Genomic DNA, 18,186 nt, shown 5'->3' on the forward strand with positions numbered 1-18,186 from the left:
TGTATAAGCATTGACTTGAATTTCGTTTTAATTCCTATGCGTTCCCTGAAGGCACTGTCGCTGAAGGGGGATGTTCCAAGCCTTTTGTCCGTCTGCCACTCATGATTCCACGCCCTTCTCAGTTGATACCACGCCTCCCACGCCACATCAGGGTCAAAAGTCAGAAACTCCGAAAAAAAAAAAAAACAATTGAAACTGAAATAACAAGATTTGAATGTGAAAATCTGATTTTAAACTGAAAAAAAACACGAATCTGAAAAGATAAAACCTACGACCTCCCCAAAAAAATGAGACCTCAAATGTCCAAATATGTATGGAATAGGAAACTGAAAATAAATAATTTTTTCAAAAATGCCTGCTGTGCAGTCCTCCTCTATGAGTAAACGTCTAAACCTGTGTGTGTGTGTGTGTATGTATGCATGTATGTATATATATATATATATATTTTTTTTTTTAAAAATTCCATACTGTGCCTATTTTCTAGCCGGCTAATAGTGTTGTTGCGACCCAACTAACCATATCATCCTATAAGGTCAGTTAGTCCTCTTTGAACCGTCCTCGGTCCTGAGGGACACGCCCACATTGTCACAGTGCTTGACCCGTGTGTGTCCGAAATGAGCATGAACATGCTTCTCACAGTCAGCCAGGCTGGGCGCCTTTCTCCCTCTTCATCCTCCTCTTCCTCGCTCCTGTTTGAAGTTTGCGGGGGTGCCGAACGAGCGGAGCGCCGGCTTCCCCACCTCCATGTCGAATTTGGAGACGGTCTGCTGTTTAAAAGTGCTATGTGTGTGTGAGATCAACATCGGGGGCGGCGGCGGGGGGGGCACACTGCACATTGAGTTTAAGGAGTGACATGTGTATGGCAGGTCTGCAGCTCAGGAAAAATGTCAACTAAAACATCATTTGTTTTGGACAAAGTAGGAGCGGGCGATGGCCGTTTTAACGACATGATCGTTCTTGTGGCTACCGGGTGGGTGAAATGCAAACCGCACGGAGAGTGTGAGACTTCACCTCCACGTCAACCTGGCATTTCTAAATCCATGGTGCAATCCCATATATTTGATTCATGTTCCGTACAGCATTTACAGTCGAGAAGCCCAATTGGTGAGGAAACGCCGCGTTTTTAATTTCAAGTGGAAAGAGGATTGTCAATTGGTGGAATGCAATAAAAAAGGCAAAAACGACACGATTTTCAGCACGTGAGCTTTTTTTACCTGAAGAAAATATCGTTCGTTTTCCTCAAAAGTCTCGGCAAAAGAGACTAAATCAGTCACAACGGTCAGTGGACAAGTAGCACAGAGCACGCTCTTCAATAACTTAGTTTCTGATTTCAGATTTTGAAACACTGAATAATAACAACAGTTTGCTTCTTCCTGCCGTATATATATATATATATATATATATATATATATATATATATATATATATACTGTATATATAATATCATGTGTGTAAAACCCAAAAAAGTCACCAGTCGAGGAGGGACGTTTCTTTGAAATAAGAGGAAGGGCGCTGAGTGCTGACATAGTAGAACATACAAAGCAAACACGCACTTGACACACAAACTCAACAAGACATCACACTGAAGGTTCGACCTTTCGTAAAAAAAAAAAAAAATTAAAAAATCATCACACTAATGACACAAATTAAAAAAAAAAAAAGTAACAGACACTGTTCAATTAGAACCCTGACTTGCATGACAACACTGTTACAGACTGTATTGTTTTCAATACTGACGATGAAGGTTATCCCTTAGTAGTAGTTGTGATAAATAAATAAATGGAAGGAAGCAGAAAGGCCACAGGTGCGCACTTTTGTTTTGAGTTGTCACGCTAATCACATCTCCGCTTAATTCCAGTGTTTGCAATGTGTTAGATGGAATTAAATATGGTCGGCAAGTCCTCGCTGTTTTCCTGGCAATTCAACGTTACCTTCGTCGACTTTCCTTCGTCGTGCAGCCCCTCGACAATGCTCATCTCATCGGTACGGAAGACCACACGGGTGCGTTTGGAAGTCCGCCTTTGGTTCAACGGTCTTTCGGAAACAGACATTAAATGCCATCATTGAATGTCGACATACGTATAAGTGCAATTTCTCGTTGCACTGATTTCCACAGTTCTGCCCCGATGAAATTTGGCACACGTTTTCGGCAAGTCTTTGGATGCCGACTTGCACTTTTTGCTGAAACGTCTCGGCTTTTTTTTTTTCTTCTGTTTCCTTCTTCCCTTTCACTCCCATCCAGGTGTAGTTATGGCTTCTTCAAACGGTCGCTGAGGAGTAGGTTGAACACTGGATAATCCATACGCCGAGTTCACCTTGTGTCCCTGGAATTGTCAGAAAAAACAGGATGAAAAAACTCAAGTCAATAAAGTCTGTCGGATTCGGTCAACTCACCTGGAATTGTCGTAAAGCTTTACATTAGCATTGCTCTCATAGCTGCCTTGCTGATCCGTTTTCGATTCTTCCTCATCCTTCTTCTAGGATGTACTGGAGGTCTGGGCCGCGCCGGAGCTGACGATTGCTGTTTGGTGGCCGCGGTTGTCGTCTCTGCGGGACAAGAAGTGAGTCACAATTTAAAATCTTCGGGTTGGGAGGTTGAAGTTGATCCACAAATTTGCCGGTTTCTGACGCCGAGGGCCACGATCTACACTCCTTCTGCAAATAAAGCAGTTGTTGCGCTGCGCCTATTGCTCCAGCTCATCCGCAACTGAAGTGTTACCGAAAGATGGGTAAACTGTTGATGTGCATGTCGCCACCTACTGGCCTGGCATGCTTACTGCAGTGTTTTCAGTCAGGGATCGTTTTGACTTTGCTATCCTCTCTATATGAAACGAAATCACAAAAACCTCAAGATGTGTAGTCTACTTAAAAATGTGAAGTATGTTGTACCTGGACAAGTCGTCGTCGTCGTCGTCGTTGTTTGCAGATAACGATGTCTACTGCGCAGGTGGTGTTGCTCCTCCTCTCGTTTCTTTTGCTGTTGTTTGAGTATCTCCTTCTCTTGGTCCAACCTCTTGTGCAGCAGGAGCAGTTCTTTCCTCTCCTCCTCTAACCTTTTCTCCGCAATCTGGAGAATGTTCTCCTCCTCTGGAGTCTTGTTGCCTCTCCACCTGGTCTCTTCCCGAGGGGGGTCCGGGTCGGGTTCTTTGGTGGGTCTGAACTTGCTCCCAAACCTGCCGACGGTTTCCTCGATTGGATTCCACTTGGCTTGAGGTTTTTGAGTGACGGGCTTTGGAATCGTAGTTTTTTCTTCCTGCCAAGCTGAACGGTGTATTTGTGTACCTTCATCCCCGCCTTTTGGTCCCTCGATCATGATTCCCCCGAGACTGATGAGCCCTTTACCATCTTGTAATGTTTTATTGATGCCGACAGGATCCACCGAAGCCAGAGTCGCGTTTCCTTTTGGCATCCTTTCTTTGGTCTCTTTATTCTCCTTTTGGGTTTTAGTCTCACGGAAGCCAGTGGAGTTACGTGTCCAGTGCGAGCCAAGGAGAACGTCCTCTTCAGTTAGCGACGTTGCAGCTCCAGCCACGCTGTAGCCTTCACCGGGCTGATTGAACGTGTCTCCTCTGGGACTCCAGTGCTGCTCCAGGAGGTCCACCAGGAGGGAACCCTGATTCTGCTTCAGCTCATCCCACTGATGGAGCTCATCCTTGGTATGGACTTTCACCTTGATCGTAAAATTCAGCAATTACGTTCCGAGTACTGAGCGAGGCGGGTGGCTTGCGTCAACGATTTCCAACGTACCTGTCCACGTCCTTGACTGAGTGTCCGGTTGCGATGCTGGTCCTTGTGGCCGTGATGCCGGCGAGAGGATTTTCTCTTCGGCGCCGGCTGCTGTGGAGCGGGCTGACATCGGCATTCCACGTGGTCCATCACGGACACCACCGCTTTGGCATACGTGGGTCTTTTATTGACGTATTCAATCTTCATGACCTACAGAAGTAGAGACGATTTAGCCCGAATAGCCTTTCACCTTGCGTGACGTTTGCGATCCAAGTATGCAGCGTATGCTCGCCTGCAGGTATCTGGTGTGCGTGACGACGGGAACGCACTGCAGGCTTTTGGTGTTACAGCAACCAGAACAGCGCTGCACCTCGACACATGGCGGCCAGAGCAGGAAGTTAGCATTGCTTCGGTCTAACATCGCTCTGGTGACCTCCACCACCTCCGTGCGAACTTTACACACGGCCTGCTGGGCTGGCTGAGCTACTGAGGAAGGAGACAAAAGACAAATTCTGAGTGTGGCGACTGACAGGAGAATTGACATGTCGATAAATTGGATGAATGCCAGTAGGTTGTTCATTTGGACTTGGAAGGTATTCTCGACATGCATGAAACGTTCCCCCTTTTTAGCTGCTGAGAGCTCGCATCATAAATTAATTTCTGGAATGGAACAATAAATGTATGGTTTACGGCAATGTGTGCTGCACACAATTAAAATCGGACAAACCTTTGACAGGCATTTGAACGAGATTGTATTTCTTCAGTGTATTCAATATTATCCCAGGAAGTCGAGAATGCCGGACATTTTGTTTAAATATTTTTATGACGTCATCCTCATTTCGTATAGACAGGAAATTGCACGCGGAAGCAAACCCGTAACAATGAAAACAACCAAGCAACAAAGAACGAGTGATACTAATCTCCCATTCTACTTTCCATTGAGCTTTTTTTTTTTTTTTCGCTGAATCAAACAATGCCTATTCCTTTGGAAATGAATGAATAAGGCTTAAAATAAAAACAACGAAACTTCCATTCCTGCTGCTTTTGGTTTGCTGTGACCTTATTCCAGAAAAAAAATAATTTTATATATATACTGTATATATATACATATATATATATATATATATATATATATGTATGTATTCGTCTGTCACAAATATTATTATTGTTATTATGATTAGTTGCATTTGAGCAAAACTACAACATTTAAAAAATAGGAAAAATAAAACAAATTCATAAACATGAACGTATGGTTTCACGGAAAGTCTGCACATGCTGGAGGGGAAACCGTCACGGTGCCCCAATTGTTGTACGTTGGATGCTGACCACTTGAGGCATCTGCTCTGTCATCGTTGATTGCCCAAAAAAAGGCTAATGGGAATGATTTTGTCTCCAAGATCGCACTGGTGACATCAATCAAGGCCTGCAGAGGCAGCCTAATGAAGATGGAGTACGTCTTCATTCACGAGGAAAATCAGGAATCCTCCGTGCCAACACTCCAAGCTTCTGGTAACATTTTTGGAGTGCATTTATCACGACATGTGCATACAGACTTTATTGGATATGTCTTTTTTTTGACAGGTTTGGATACAAGAGAAGTCACGCTATGTGATATATTCCTTTGGCGGGGGTAACAGCAGGCCAATCTTTCACAAGTGACATATGCTTCGGAAAAAAAAAAGGTGGTGAGGCGGGATGCTTACCCAGACTCCTTGGTAGCCTGTGACCTCCATTTCGCTCTTCCTCATCTGAGACAAAGCAGCAAACACATACGACCTGTGATTAATGCGAACATTCTGAATGATTGACCGGCTGCTCTGCGTACTTAACGCATTTTGTGGCGTCACACTAACGTATTTCTGATTACAATTGCGATAAAATGGCAAAATGCCCGCAGGACGAGTTGAATTGAAACGAGCAGCTCTTTACCTACGGAATCAGTGAGCAGAAGCAGCTGCAGGTCCTCGATGGAGGAGATGGGACTGTTCCTAACCAGCTCCACCAGGGCTGCAGGAAGTGGATCCCCCTGTGAACAACACACAAAAGCGCATCCCGAATGAATAGACGGGGCGGCCATTTTTCATCGCGGTTTAGCAGGATTGGGCTAAATCGTGCATGTGGATGCACAGAATGATGAGTAGTTAACATTGTGGAAATAGATTTTAGGCGCGGTTCAGTGTGGATCTCCTTAGCCCATATTTTTTTTCAGGTGAAGCGATTTGGTTTAGTCTGATGCACTTGCATCTTTGAAATGAAAAAAAAAATTCCCAATTCAAATTGTTTTTTTTTTTTTTGTCAACCCCGTAATATGTAGATAACTTTTTACTGGAATATTTTAAAAGAGTTACGCAATTAATTAAGAGATGGTGCATAAATTGTGAAGAAAAATGAATGGGTGCATATGAAAGGGTAGAAGGGGGGGGGGGGGGGGGGTTCCGCAAGTTAAGCATAAAATAACACTCCTTGTATTGAACTAAATGTGAGCAACACGCCACACTGTGATCAGGATCCGAGTGTGGCTTTAACCCCCCAAGTCATTAGAGGGCGAGGGGGTGGTGGGTGCAGTGGTGGAGATGGGAAGGGGCGGGGCGAGGGGGGGGGTTGAGTATTAACCAAAGTGGACACACAATGGTCACTAAGAGCGGGGTGAATGACTATTGGCGTTGTGTCTTCTCATCTGCTAACATTTAGGGGTCAAAGGAGCCAGGAAGGAGCCAGGAAGTGGGGGAAGGAGTGATACAGAGAAGAGAAGAGAAGGGAGGCGCATGTCAAGGAGGAGGATATCGGACATGAGGTCGGGACACTTGCGCTCGCACTGGTTCAAATGCGAGGATGCGCTTCGTTCGCGTTGCCGTCACACAATGTTTCATAAGCCCCGTCATTTTTCCTCAAAGGTCACTTCCCTTCACTTCAATATGTTTGTAGAAATTGTGACATTTCATCGGTACATGGGGGGGGGTCTAGCTAGCAGCACAAATGTAATGCTTATAAATGTACTTTTTTTTTTTGTTTTGGCTAATACTTTCAGCAAAATGTCCAAATTGTATCAGCATGGGAGTCCAGCCCGAAATCTGCAGACTTGAACGAAGCCCTTTGCGAAGCAAGTTTGAACCAAAGGAAGCAGCCATCCGCTCCATGAGCAGGTATTTCGAGCGCAGCCATACTTTGAAACGCCATTTCCTGCATTGTCGGTTGCCCTTTCGGAGTCTCAAACGGTCAAGCCGGGAAAATGACCGCTGTAATTCCGCTCACATCTCTGTTGTGGAGCTGCAGATGCCCCAGAGGGAGCCATCATTAGTTCCTTTCCTGGCCGACAGAGCGAACCTGCTTTGCTTGGATAATTGTGTCCGATGTTAATTATAGGACACGGGCCTTTTTCACAGCCCTGCCTTCTGTCATAAAATGTATTTTGAAGCAGCGCTCGCAAATGGGTTTCGAGACGCTTGGCTCGTCAGCTTTTGTTTGGGAAAAGGTGCAGAAGTGATTTATGTGACTATTAAAATATGGACAGGGAAAAAAAAAAAGAGCCTTCATTTGGTAGAAATGTTGCGTTACCGATTCGACATTCGACGACGTGGACACCATCGAGTGAATCTGCGTCACAGAACGCTTGGCGGCGGATGAAGGACGGAAACACATTAGACAGAGGCTAATCATCTCAAATGACACATTTCAATCTTGTATAATCGCTAGAGCGGAACCTCTCAACGACAATTTCCCAGAATTGTGCGATTTGAAATTGAAATTTAGAAATAAGCATGCCCCAAGTTGTCACCAAAAAAAAAAAAAAACGTCAGAGGTCAGCATTTGTCATGCAACACTTGTGAGCATCAAAAAAACCTTTTTCCTCTGGATTTTTGTGGGGTTTTCTTTGGTTCACGCCACACAAACGCCGCCCCAAATGGTTCTTAACTTGAATTCAAAAGTCTGTTAACAAACACAGCGCAGCTCAGCTTCTGGTTAAAGACCAAACGTGATTGATTTGAAATGGCCTCGTGCGAATGGGAACGTGCGTGTGGCACCACAAAAAATAAACACAAACAAACTGCAGAGCTCTTTCAGACAGCTAAATTGAGCCCCTTAATGTGGTGAGACTCCGGCGGCTCGCCTCTCCGAGCGTCCGCTGCACATATTGAGGAATGCCAGGTACGTCCGCAGGGGAGGAGCGGGAACATCTAATCGTGTCTAATTGCAGAGGGGGGGAGGCCGGTAGTTGCGGTCAACTGCACGAGCAGGCGTGCGGCGCCGCACGTGTGATTTTTCACAGACGGTCACGTGACTTGGATTTGTTTATTTAGTTTGAAAGGAATAACGATTGATATCCGTCAATCCGTTTCCTCTAGGGCTTATGCTCATTGCACTTGTGAGGAAAATGGAGGCCATTCGAGATGAATTTGGACAAGAAGTCGGGGACACTCTGGACTGGTCGCCAGCCCATCGCGGAGCGCAGGTAGTCAACGAGCAACCTTACACACTCACATCTGGGTCAGATCATTCGCATCTCTGAACAATTTAGAGTCTTGGATGAGCTTATACAAGAATGCTTTTGGAATGTGGGCACAGGGAGAATATATGCAAACTCCAAAAAGGAGACCTAAGTATTTGAACCCAAACAGTGAGGCAGACCTTCGAATCATGAGACACCGCTTCCAAAATATTCCAATGTTCCAGAATATCTGATCCCTGGCCAAAAGTGACAACATAGACAGCAAAAAAATAAAATAAAATAAAATAGACGTAACAATGATGTCCAAGGATTGACTCAATTTACTAAACAGCCAATCAGACGGCTCTAATATCATCACTTTGCCACTCATAGCCCCCGAGGGGGCCATTTTTGCAGTGTCTTCACTTTGGGGATTATACGCAGTGATGCATCAACTGCTGTTTGGGTTTCGAATGCATGGATTTTGTTTGACATTATCATTGATGAAGCAGTGCAGCTGTACACCACTGTAGACATGCGAAAATAGACTTGCGAAATGAGTATATATATATATATATATATATATATATATTTATTTATTTATTTATTTTTACAAGTGTACCCCATACAGGTTTCATTGAATGTTGTGCCGTGCGTGCGAATAGCTGCGTGTTCCCCCCCCGGTGATCGCTTGGTGAAACTTGGTGGAATTTTCAAGTTCGCCATTCAAAGATTCGCTGGCAACACGGCGCTCTGTGTTGCTCGAAGCCATTTGGATGAGGATGTGAATGTTTGAAGTTTGAATGTGCCAACTTTCAAAGTGCAACTCTGGGATTTCCCGCTTTGTATACATCAAAGTCCTTTTTACTTTAAGCACGAGCCTGCCTGTCAAAATGGAGATTTCCTTTCAATGTACTGCCTACAGAAGCCATAAAAAGGTGCGATTGATGTCAGGGGTTGCAAGTCATCCGTCATATACTGAATGATGTGTTTCACCTTTGCGTCAGGCACCTCTGGAAGGAAACGAAGTATTGAGCTATTTGTTCTCGTGCGCTATCGCACAGATTTATCTTTTTAAGCCCAGAAGGCTTTTCTAATGCAATCTCATCTTTTATTGTTTTTAATATATAGACAACTGATGCTCGCGCCAGAAAAAAATAAAAAAGACTCTCACCCTCCTGACTGGGTGAGGCTAACATACATGCTGCCTCACATGGAGACGCTGCAGGTTCGATTCCCAATCGGTGACAAATTACTGTCAGTCCGAAACCTGGATTCTTTTTTTTTCTTTTAAAAAGCTGTGTCAGCAAGCACATCCGGCGTAAAAACGATGTCAACCAAATGAAGCGGGCGCCTCACTGTGGTGACCCCTATTGGGCCCACCCGAAAGTCGCAACAACAGCAACTACTGTACGCCGTCCTATTCATCTCAAACATGTTTTTGCCTTCCTGTGCATGTGAGACGAATGCATCCTGTCTTATTTTTACAGCTCTAAGCGTGATTCAACATCCTCAGCGTGGTATACGTATTGTGGCGTCACATGACGCACGCAGAGCCGAGTTGGAAAATAACAGTTAACTTTGAATAGCTGTCCATCTTCGGATATTATGGTACTGTCTGTATACCGAAGGCTAAGTGGGGTTGTCTGGTTTTGCTAAAAGTAGCATCGTTCACGACATTTGGACTCCTCTCCTGGCTGCAATCCAAACATGTGCTCGCTTTATAATGAAGTTACAACCTGCGCGACGCAGCGTACTGATTTATGGTAGTTTCACATCTGGAGCAGCGGCATCTTTATGCGCATTCAAGAAGCCAATCAGGGCACCCTAACAGCTTCTGACTCCTCACCCACAAAGGATGAAGTGGGTGCACGTGCCTGGCCTTGGGCGATCCTTCTTATGACACCTAATGGCGGGAATAACAGTTCAGCTCGGCGGCACCCCTCTTTCAAGGCAGACTTTTATGATCAAGCAGGTGCTTTGGGGTAATTCAAAGGAGGGGGGGGGGGGGGGATTTGTATACTGTTGAAGGAACTTTGTAGCAAAGTTTTATCACCTCAATATTTGACAGCCATACTAAATGTAGACATATTGGCCACAATTTGGCAACACCTGAACTCGTATTTGACCTTTTCAAAGAGCCAAATAAGAAAATGGACCTCAATATTCGAAACACCTCTGAACTGCATTAAACTACAGCACGGCATACTTGGTCATTTCGTCTTTCTAAACGTATATATTCTATTTTATAGCGTTTGGCGTTTACGTCTGTTTCACTTCGTCTGTATGTCCCGTTCACAATGACAAATCCTTGAATTGGACTCTTTTCTTTCACGCGCAATACAAAGTGACGTGAAGGGAAACATCTCTCAAATTCGAGATTAGGCGAGACTGTTCCGCGGCTCGCATAGCCTCCCCGGGTGCGAGGGTACCCTAATGACGTGTCCGGCGTGCAAGTTTCTCCGCACTCACCTCGGCCGCGCCAAGTCGCACGCACGTCGTCAGTAACGCGAGCAGCAGCTGCACGGTGGAGCTCATCTCGCCGGCCAGCCTGGAGCCTCTGCGACGGGACGAGCATTTATGGAGGCTCCGGAGGCCCGCAGTCCTCGGCCGGCAGGGGTGCGCGGGGACGGCGGCGGCTCGCTGTTTCCCCGGCGGTGTCCTCAGCGCGCGCCGAGCTGCGTCTCTCACTCGCGCGGTGAAGTCACTTATCCGAAGCCCCAAGATGAGCCGCTCGGACGCAGTCAGCGTTGACTTTTTTTTTTTTTTGCGTGTGTGTGTGTTGTCCAAAAAGCTCTTATTTAATCCGCATGGAAGAGCGCTTTTAATATTTTTCTATGCGCCGGTTTGATGCGCGCCAGCCTTCGTCCAAAAAAGTTCCAACCGCCGCGACAATCCAACGTGATTAAAGCATTCTCATTCTAATACACGTTAAAGGTGACCCCCCGCCCCCATCCCCTTTAAAAATCTCTTTGAAGCAAGAGGTCCGGTGCTGGCAGGTTGCGGTCCTGTAGGGTCCTGGCTTTGCTTTCCAAGGAGGTTTCTAAATCTAAATCAGCGGGTTGCGCGGAGAAGCCTGAGGCAGCAGTAAAGGTGGCGGTGTGACGGCTGCAGCGCAATTCCAAGACTGCTCAACGTTCTCCCGCCCCCCCCCCCCCCCTTGCATGAAGAATGGCTCATCATCTACGTAATAACGCAAAGAAACGCACCGAGCACTTGCCGCCGTAGCTCCCAAATCATACTCAAGCTGCCAAGTCCTTCAACTTTGATTCTCCTTCTGCAGAAAGAAATCAAACAATGAGCACAATTAGGTCACATTCGATTTTTTTGCCTCCGTTAGGAGAAATTTGTCTCAGTTTGATAATGACTTTTTTAGTTTTACTTACTAGATTAGAAAACACATTTCTGGACCTTTATGTCTTATTTGTCCAAACAGGTCATCACTTTTTTTTTTGTTCCAAAATCCATAGATGACGACATAAAGTGAAAGAGATATAAAGTCAACCGCCGCTGAGATCTTGAATGATTGACATGTTTCGGTCTGATTAGGTCGGAAAGGTTGAAAAGTGAAAACCCGCACAAAGGCGTGGTGAGGGCGTGCAAACTCCGAAAGGTTGTCTATCTCTACGCGCCCTGTGATTGAGCCGCGACCAGTCTCCTCGACTCAACTCGATTTACATAGCGCTTTCGCAACAGCTGTGGCTGTATTCGAACATTTGACGTAAAATAGAAAGCGCCTGCTGCCACACATACCCGGGAAAGAAACGCCATGCAAGTTTATTCATGCATATTCACGATGAAAATAGATCAGGGCTCTTTAATGAATGCGAAATGCATATTAGCGAGAAAGACAAACCATATAAGTTGCCGCCAAGCGAGAGGAAATACGAGCTCGGAACCTAAAAAGAGACTTCCCATTTAAATGTCATTCAGAAGGCACAGCCGTGTTCAAGCGTCCCCGGAGGTTGAGGAAAGTGACCGAACTTGGCTATAAAATTCCGGTTCAGAGTTTTAAAATTGGAGTTGGGGAACTCCTGGTTGTGTGCCTCAAGAGGCTTCTTAACTTTCCCCCCCGGCGACACTTTGGGCCTATCAAATTTGAGAGGAACTTCAAATGCACTTAAAATGTTACGTTCCATGCATGACAGACAGCCCTTTGAAGTCATAATTCACTGAAAGGCAGTCAAAAGAAGAGTAAATTACGTCACGCGAGCTTGGCAAGTTGCCATTGTAAAAACTGTTCGGTTGCTGTAGAACGGCTGCGAAAATGCACGGCAAGCTCTTTTGGGGTTGCCATTGTTAACGGGCCGCTCGTTGCTGCGGCCGCGATTTCCTCGTTGGATGCTGATTAGCATCTCCATGCTTGGCAAGATTTTTCAAGAATCCGCCCAACCGTTTTCTCGCGCTTTATCCTGTTCAGGGTCACGGGTGAACTGGAGCCGACCATCACGGGGATCGAAACGCGGCACTTTGGACTGTGCTAAACTTCTGTCAAATCCAGCTCTTGGTGTGTTGCGTAATAAGCCGCCACACGTTTTCTATTGCTGGATGCAGACTCCTCTTATTGCTACGGAACAAGCAGCCAAGCTATCAGGAACAGACGGGTGTCTGTAAATATCACAGGAGTTATTCTAAGAGTCACGACCTTTTTGATGGTCACTCGTGTGTTTAGGGAACATTTTTCAAACAATGACGGTGACTCCGTGAGTTCAAATCGGGCCCGCCAGCCAGGTCCCTAAATAGAATGTCAGTCAGTCTCACGGAGGTCAAGTCGAAAAAAAAAAATGCTGTTTTAAAAAAAATAAATAAAATACTTCATTCGAATTTTTAAAAAGGTGAGCGCAAACGAACACACCAACTTTTCCTCCGGTCAAATCGTGCTCAGCTGAATAATAGGATGCCATTCTTTGTCCAACAATGGTCATGAGCTGTAGGACTAAATTGACACGCAGCTATACAGTGGCTATGCAAGCTTGGGCCAAAGCCAGCAGCAAAGTGAGACCAACGACATTCAACAGAAAACATGCACAAACTGAGAGTCAATGCAATGACTGAAGTTGACTGTAAAGCCATGATTTCGCCACACATTTTGATGGGCTGTAGGAGCAACTCGAATGTCAGCCGAGAGTCCTTTCGCTGTGAGGCTACCGTGCAAAATACCAAAGGTGGGAGTCAGGCACATATGTGCAACTCATAAGAAAGTCCCAAGCCGTGACCTTAAAAATTTCAAGCAAGTCCAAAGAAGCACATCATGTCGAGTCTCCAATCAATTTCAAGTACGTCGAGCGATTTAAAGCAAGTCGTGGCTCAGTCACAACATAGTTGGTTCTCTCCAGGTCGCCGTTTTTTTTCCTCTCGCGTTCCAAAAACATACAATACAATACAATACAATACATGCTGATTTATACAGCGCTTTCACAACAGCGGCAGCTGTAACAAAGCGCTTAACAAAACACTTAACATAAAGTAAAACAATAAACACAACACACAACATAAAACACGGACAGTCGTGCGGTCCTAACCACTTTTCCGTCACACGCTTTGTTGTTTGAAGCAGTTTGAGATGAAAGAGGAGAGAATCAAAGTGTCCTTTAACCAGTGGATCAGAGACGTCATGCTCAAAATGTGCACACGTCGGCTACAAGCTAAACATATGCATGATAGCTTAATTCAAGACTCTACATTGCCTATAAGTGTGCATGTGAAAGTTTGTTTGTCTGTGATTGGCTGGCAAGCATGTCAAGGGACGACCCATCTCATGCCCAAAGGCAGCTGGGATAGAGGCAACCTCACCTTTTATCCCTCCTACGAAGAAACATTTGTTACACAACTGTCCTTTTTTTTTTTTTTTTTTTTTGCTCCAAAAAGGTATTAGTCCTTGATTATTAGCTCGGCGGTATACACTGCCCTGATGTATGTTTAGGACAGAATTTGGGTTCCATAGTGTTTGCATTTCTAACAGTGTCGTCGTTCACGCACAATTGCATCTTCGCTATGGATTGTACATGCGTGTGTTCGGACAAAGAACCAATGGAAAGTGCCCACGAAGATCACTTGCCCCCTCAAGCCGCTTTTTGCAGATTGGCCAACACGCACGCTGTACCAAGCTGACAATCATTTTGGCCATGAGCGTCGGACAGAGGACCCTCTATGCTTAGCGAGGGAGTGAGAAATGACAGCACTCGCCCAAATATTTAAGAGCTTTTCAGAAGATCCGGGGAAGGTCACAGCACCGTGAACCAATCTTCCATTGAACAACGATGGCATTTGATTTCATGCGGGGGGGCTTTCCGTTGAGGGCAGAAAGACTTCAGTGCTTAATTGGACATAGTGGCGTTCCCTCCCCACGGTCAGATGTTAGAAATGAAAAACAGGAATCGACTGTATTTGTACTGTACAAAGGGTTGCCAGTGTGTGTGTGTGTGTGTGCGCGTGTGTGCGCGCGTGTGTGTGTGTGTGTGTGTGTGTGTGTGTGTGTGTGTGTGTGTGTGTGTGTGTGTTGCTCCCTGCACGCTAATAGGTGCACATGCATGTGGGCTGAATGGCAGTCAAGAGGGAGAGACTTTCAATTAGCAGCGTCGTTCGACTCTCATCTGCGCGTGTCTCGGTAGCTAAGAGAGGATGATGTCGACCGAGAGTTGCTTTTGTGATTTATTTTTATGATGCGAAGGCGTTATGGAGAGGTGGGATGAGGTCATTTAGGGTTAGAGGTTTTTTTGGGGGATTTTTGACTTGAACATCCAAAACTGAAACATTCATGACAGCGGGTTGCCGTGAGGCGTGACCGTGAAAGACGAGCGAAAGTTGGCTAAATCTTTTCATCTTTTGACTCGGAACTTCCACCACTTCCACGAGTTAATGATGATGACGATGATGGTATCATTACCAATGGTCAATTAAAAAAAAATAATTACATCCATTTTCTGATCCGCTTTATCCCCACAGCTGTCTTCGGGCAGCAGGTGGGGGACACCCTGAACCGTTCGCCAGCCAATTGCAAGGCACACATAGCCAAACAACCACCCGTGCTCACAGTCACACCTCGGGACAATTTCAAGTGTTCCATTCACCTACCGTGCATGTTTTTGGAATGTGGGAGGAAACCGCCGTACCCGGGGAAAAGCCACGCAGGCGTGGGCGAACATGCAAACTCCACACGGGGAGGCCGGATTCGAACCCTGCACCTCTGCACTGTGAGGCACTAACCAGTCCACCGCTGGGGCGCCCCTTCTCTCTGTTCAGAGGGTTCCTTTTCATGCTTTTTTTACCCCGCGCACGTGAAACAAAATGCAAACAGTCCGCTATTCTAACTCGGATGTGCGTGCAGCTGTCTTTGGCGTTTTGTCGAAATCCAGTGAGGAGGAACCGCACCACAGCGCGGCGTACAAACACCTCAGTGAGGAATGGCCGCATGAGTAGTTCTCTGTCACTTTGGCCCTCGCCGCTCGGCCTCACAGTGACCATTCATGCTCTCCACAAGACTGGATTTACACTTCTGAGCCACGCTCGCCCGAGTCACTTGCTACGTGTTTCGTGGATATCACTTTATAACCGCAGCCCGAATGGGGCTAATAAATTAAGGCGCCGAACGGAGGAGGAATTCAGAAAGTCGTTCAAGTGTGCACATGCCTCACTGTTTGTTCTCGGCTATGCGTCCCGACTTGTCAAGTGGGGTCAAAGAAGGAGAAATGCGTTCACTGCCGTGCAGCTTGAGCTACTTCTTTGAAATGTATTGCTATTAAGTCTATTTAGGGCGGCAGGGGGGGGACATCATATGATTGGTCGACGGTCCGTGTCATTGAAGCAAAATGGACAGCATTCTGGGAAAGTCCAAGAAAGACGAGTAGAAGGAAAACGGTGCAAGGCGTCTGCAGGTGTATTTATAAACGGCGAGCTAAAAATGCCGGCGCGTTTCTGTCCTGGCCGAACCTCCTCCCTCTGATTCCTGTTTACGAGCTTGCTTCCTGATGACGTTGTCCTTAGCGTGACCGGCATCATCCCCATCATCTGGTATTCCTCTCAAAATTGCGGACGCGTGCGCAGTAGCGTGTCACCGCGTTGATCAACTCCTCCCGTCGATAGCGCTGTTTTATTTTTATTCGGTTTCTTTATCGGCCTGTTGTTGGCGATGCGTGGGGGGGGGGGGGGGGGGTGTAGCATCTAATTATAATCGAACTTAAGACTCTGGCTTGCCTTTAGTTGTGAATGCTTGTTTGGACTTTATGTGCCCTGTGATCGCCTAGCAACCAGTCTCGGGTATAGCCTACCTTTCGCCAATGCGGGCAACAGGAGCCCGTCCCACAACACTTAAAACTCATTCAGTACCAGCCAATTCTGGATCAAGTCTGAAAAGACGTTTAAAAACGTCTTTGGGAGTGAATGAATTAAGGAGGACAAGAGCCATAGGAGAAAAAAAAATTATGTTTTGACTGCTCGCGTCTCTTAAAAATGCTCCATAATAAAATTCCCTGTTAACGCAAAGTTTACAATGAATTTTATTTGCCAGCAGATATTGAGAAAATAAAACAGAACGCCTGCAGTTGGTCGATCAGACGAGACGGGTTGGCACGTAAGTGCGTTTTCATACAACGTCTGATCTCCGTTTAGTATGGGAGGAGCGTCTGGCGCAAGTCGTCGGACCAGCGGAAAGGTGGTTGCGCGCCATCGAAACAGAAACAAACCCACTGGCCTAAATTTAGGATTGGGCTTTGATTGCTTGGCGGTGCCGCCGTGGCCAAGCTGGTTATTTTTGATCAGCAAATACATCAGAGGTACGGCTCGCATGCATGTTGAAGTCTTCTTTTCTACGGCCACGCTATTTATGCTCAGACTTTATTTGTATTTGCTGCCGGGAGATAAATGGGATAGTATATCTTACTTTCCGATGTCCAGTGTCGAGCCACGGTTGTATTTCGGGTATGTCGGTTCCCTCTTTTTCCTCTCCGTGCGGTATATCACACCTTTGTGGCATCACCGTGATACATCGATCAGGAGTTAATTCAACTCATCGTGATGATGTAATTCTGCACTTAAATGTTCCCCGGTCAAGGGACAATTATTTGTACCCATCACCTTTTCTCACTTTTGCGTTCCCCAAAAACGTTTTCGGGTCCATTTCGATGAGAATGAAGATGATGAGGATGACAAAATGCTGCTTCAAGATTAACTCATGTGACCGCCTTGAGCTTTTTCACTTTGGCGCTCGTCCGCGCAGCTGTGAGCCGAAAGCCCAAACACCACCTCTCGTCATAAATTACAAGATGTCAAGTCCTCCCTGCAGATTCTTGGAAGGCTTTTCGAAGCGCGGGGAATGCGCACACCTGTATTTCTCCGTGCTCTGCGCAAACACGCTAGTGCATAAATACACCCGGAAATGCAAAAGCTTCATGCGCCCTGAAATAAACGATCCATTTTCACATTTTCATTTGCGTTATTCCAAGTTTTGATACGTGAGCACATCGACTGAGTTTCAAGGACGTCAAAGTGATCAGACTTGTCCAGACAGCGCCGGTGAGGCACGGAAAAAAAAAAAAAACGAACTGTATCCCGAAATAACTTGCACTGATCAGATACAAGTGAGAGAAGTCATTGTAGCTTAGAACGTGCAATCGAAGAGTGAGAACAATGCACCAAACGCATTCGGTTTCGGTACAATAACCGTAGCATCGGTGTAGCGAGATTGAGGTACCGGCGGCCAACAGGTCTCGGCCCAGAAAAAAAAAGGTGCGGAGAAAGCTTGTTGAATCAAAGGACCTTAATGGTTTAGTTGGGGGGGAGGAGAGGAAATGAGAGGCGCGCCGCTAATGAGAGGGTGAGAGAAAGGTGTGAGTTGTTAAAGAGATAGGGAGAGTGGAAACGGGGAAATCCAAGTTTTACCTCCCAGAAGGCATAATCGAGGCGAGGATGGGTGTGAGTGAGGAGGAGGAGGAGGAGGAGGAGGAAGGGGGAGGTGTGGGGGTGCAGGCAATAAAGATGCCACTGGTTGACTGCGGATGAAGGTCGCCGAGTGCGAGCCTGCTTGGCGTCTGCTGTGG

At 46.1% G+C, this 18,186-nt stretch overlaps 1 protein-coding gene across 1 annotated transcript; it reads right to left on the minus strand.

Moving 5' to 3' along the window:
• Positions 1-1,189: 1,189 nt before the first annotated feature.
• Positions 1,190-11,263, minus strand: pdgfbb (platelet derived growth factor subunit Bb). The gene is made up of 8 exons (XM_086132047.1): positions 10,625-11,263; positions 5,656-5,752; positions 5,430-5,474; positions 4,019-4,212; positions 3,748-3,936; positions 2,890-3,670; positions 2,395-2,547; positions 1,190-2,324 (listed from the first exon to the last, which is right to left on the minus strand). The coding sequence occupies exons 1-7, from the start codon at positions 10,688-10,690 to the stop codon at positions 2,414-2,416; spliced, it is 1,506 nt and encodes a 501-aa protein (XP_085988173.1). The 5' UTR covers positions 10,691-11,263; the 3' UTR covers positions 1,190-2,324; positions 2,395-2,413.
• Between the last annotated feature and the right edge of the window lie 6,923 nt (positions 11,264-18,186).

Source organism: Hippocampus guttulatus, chromosome 16, assembly GCF_054856545.1.
Source record: "Hippocampus guttulatus isolate MCC_2025c chromosome 16, RoL_Hgut_1.0, whole genome shotgun sequence".
NCBI lineage: Eukaryota > Metazoa > Chordata > Actinopteri > Syngnathiformes > Syngnathidae > Hippocampus > Hippocampus guttulatus.

Bases quoted from the DNA above. Each gene is read 5' to 3' on its own strand.
- pdgfbb (XM_086132047.1), bottom strand. From the start codon at position 10,690: ATGAGCTCCACCGTGCAGCTGCTGCTCGCGTTACTGACGACGTGCGTG. The intron at 4,213-5,429 runs GTAAGCATCCCG...CTCCTTCCTCAG, and splicing joins CAGGCTACCAAGGAGTCTGG to TAGCTCAGCCAGCCCAGCAG. The intron at 2,548-2,889 runs GTACAACATACT...CTTGTCCCGCAG, and splicing joins GACGACGACGACTTGTCCAG to AGACGACAACCGCGGCCACC.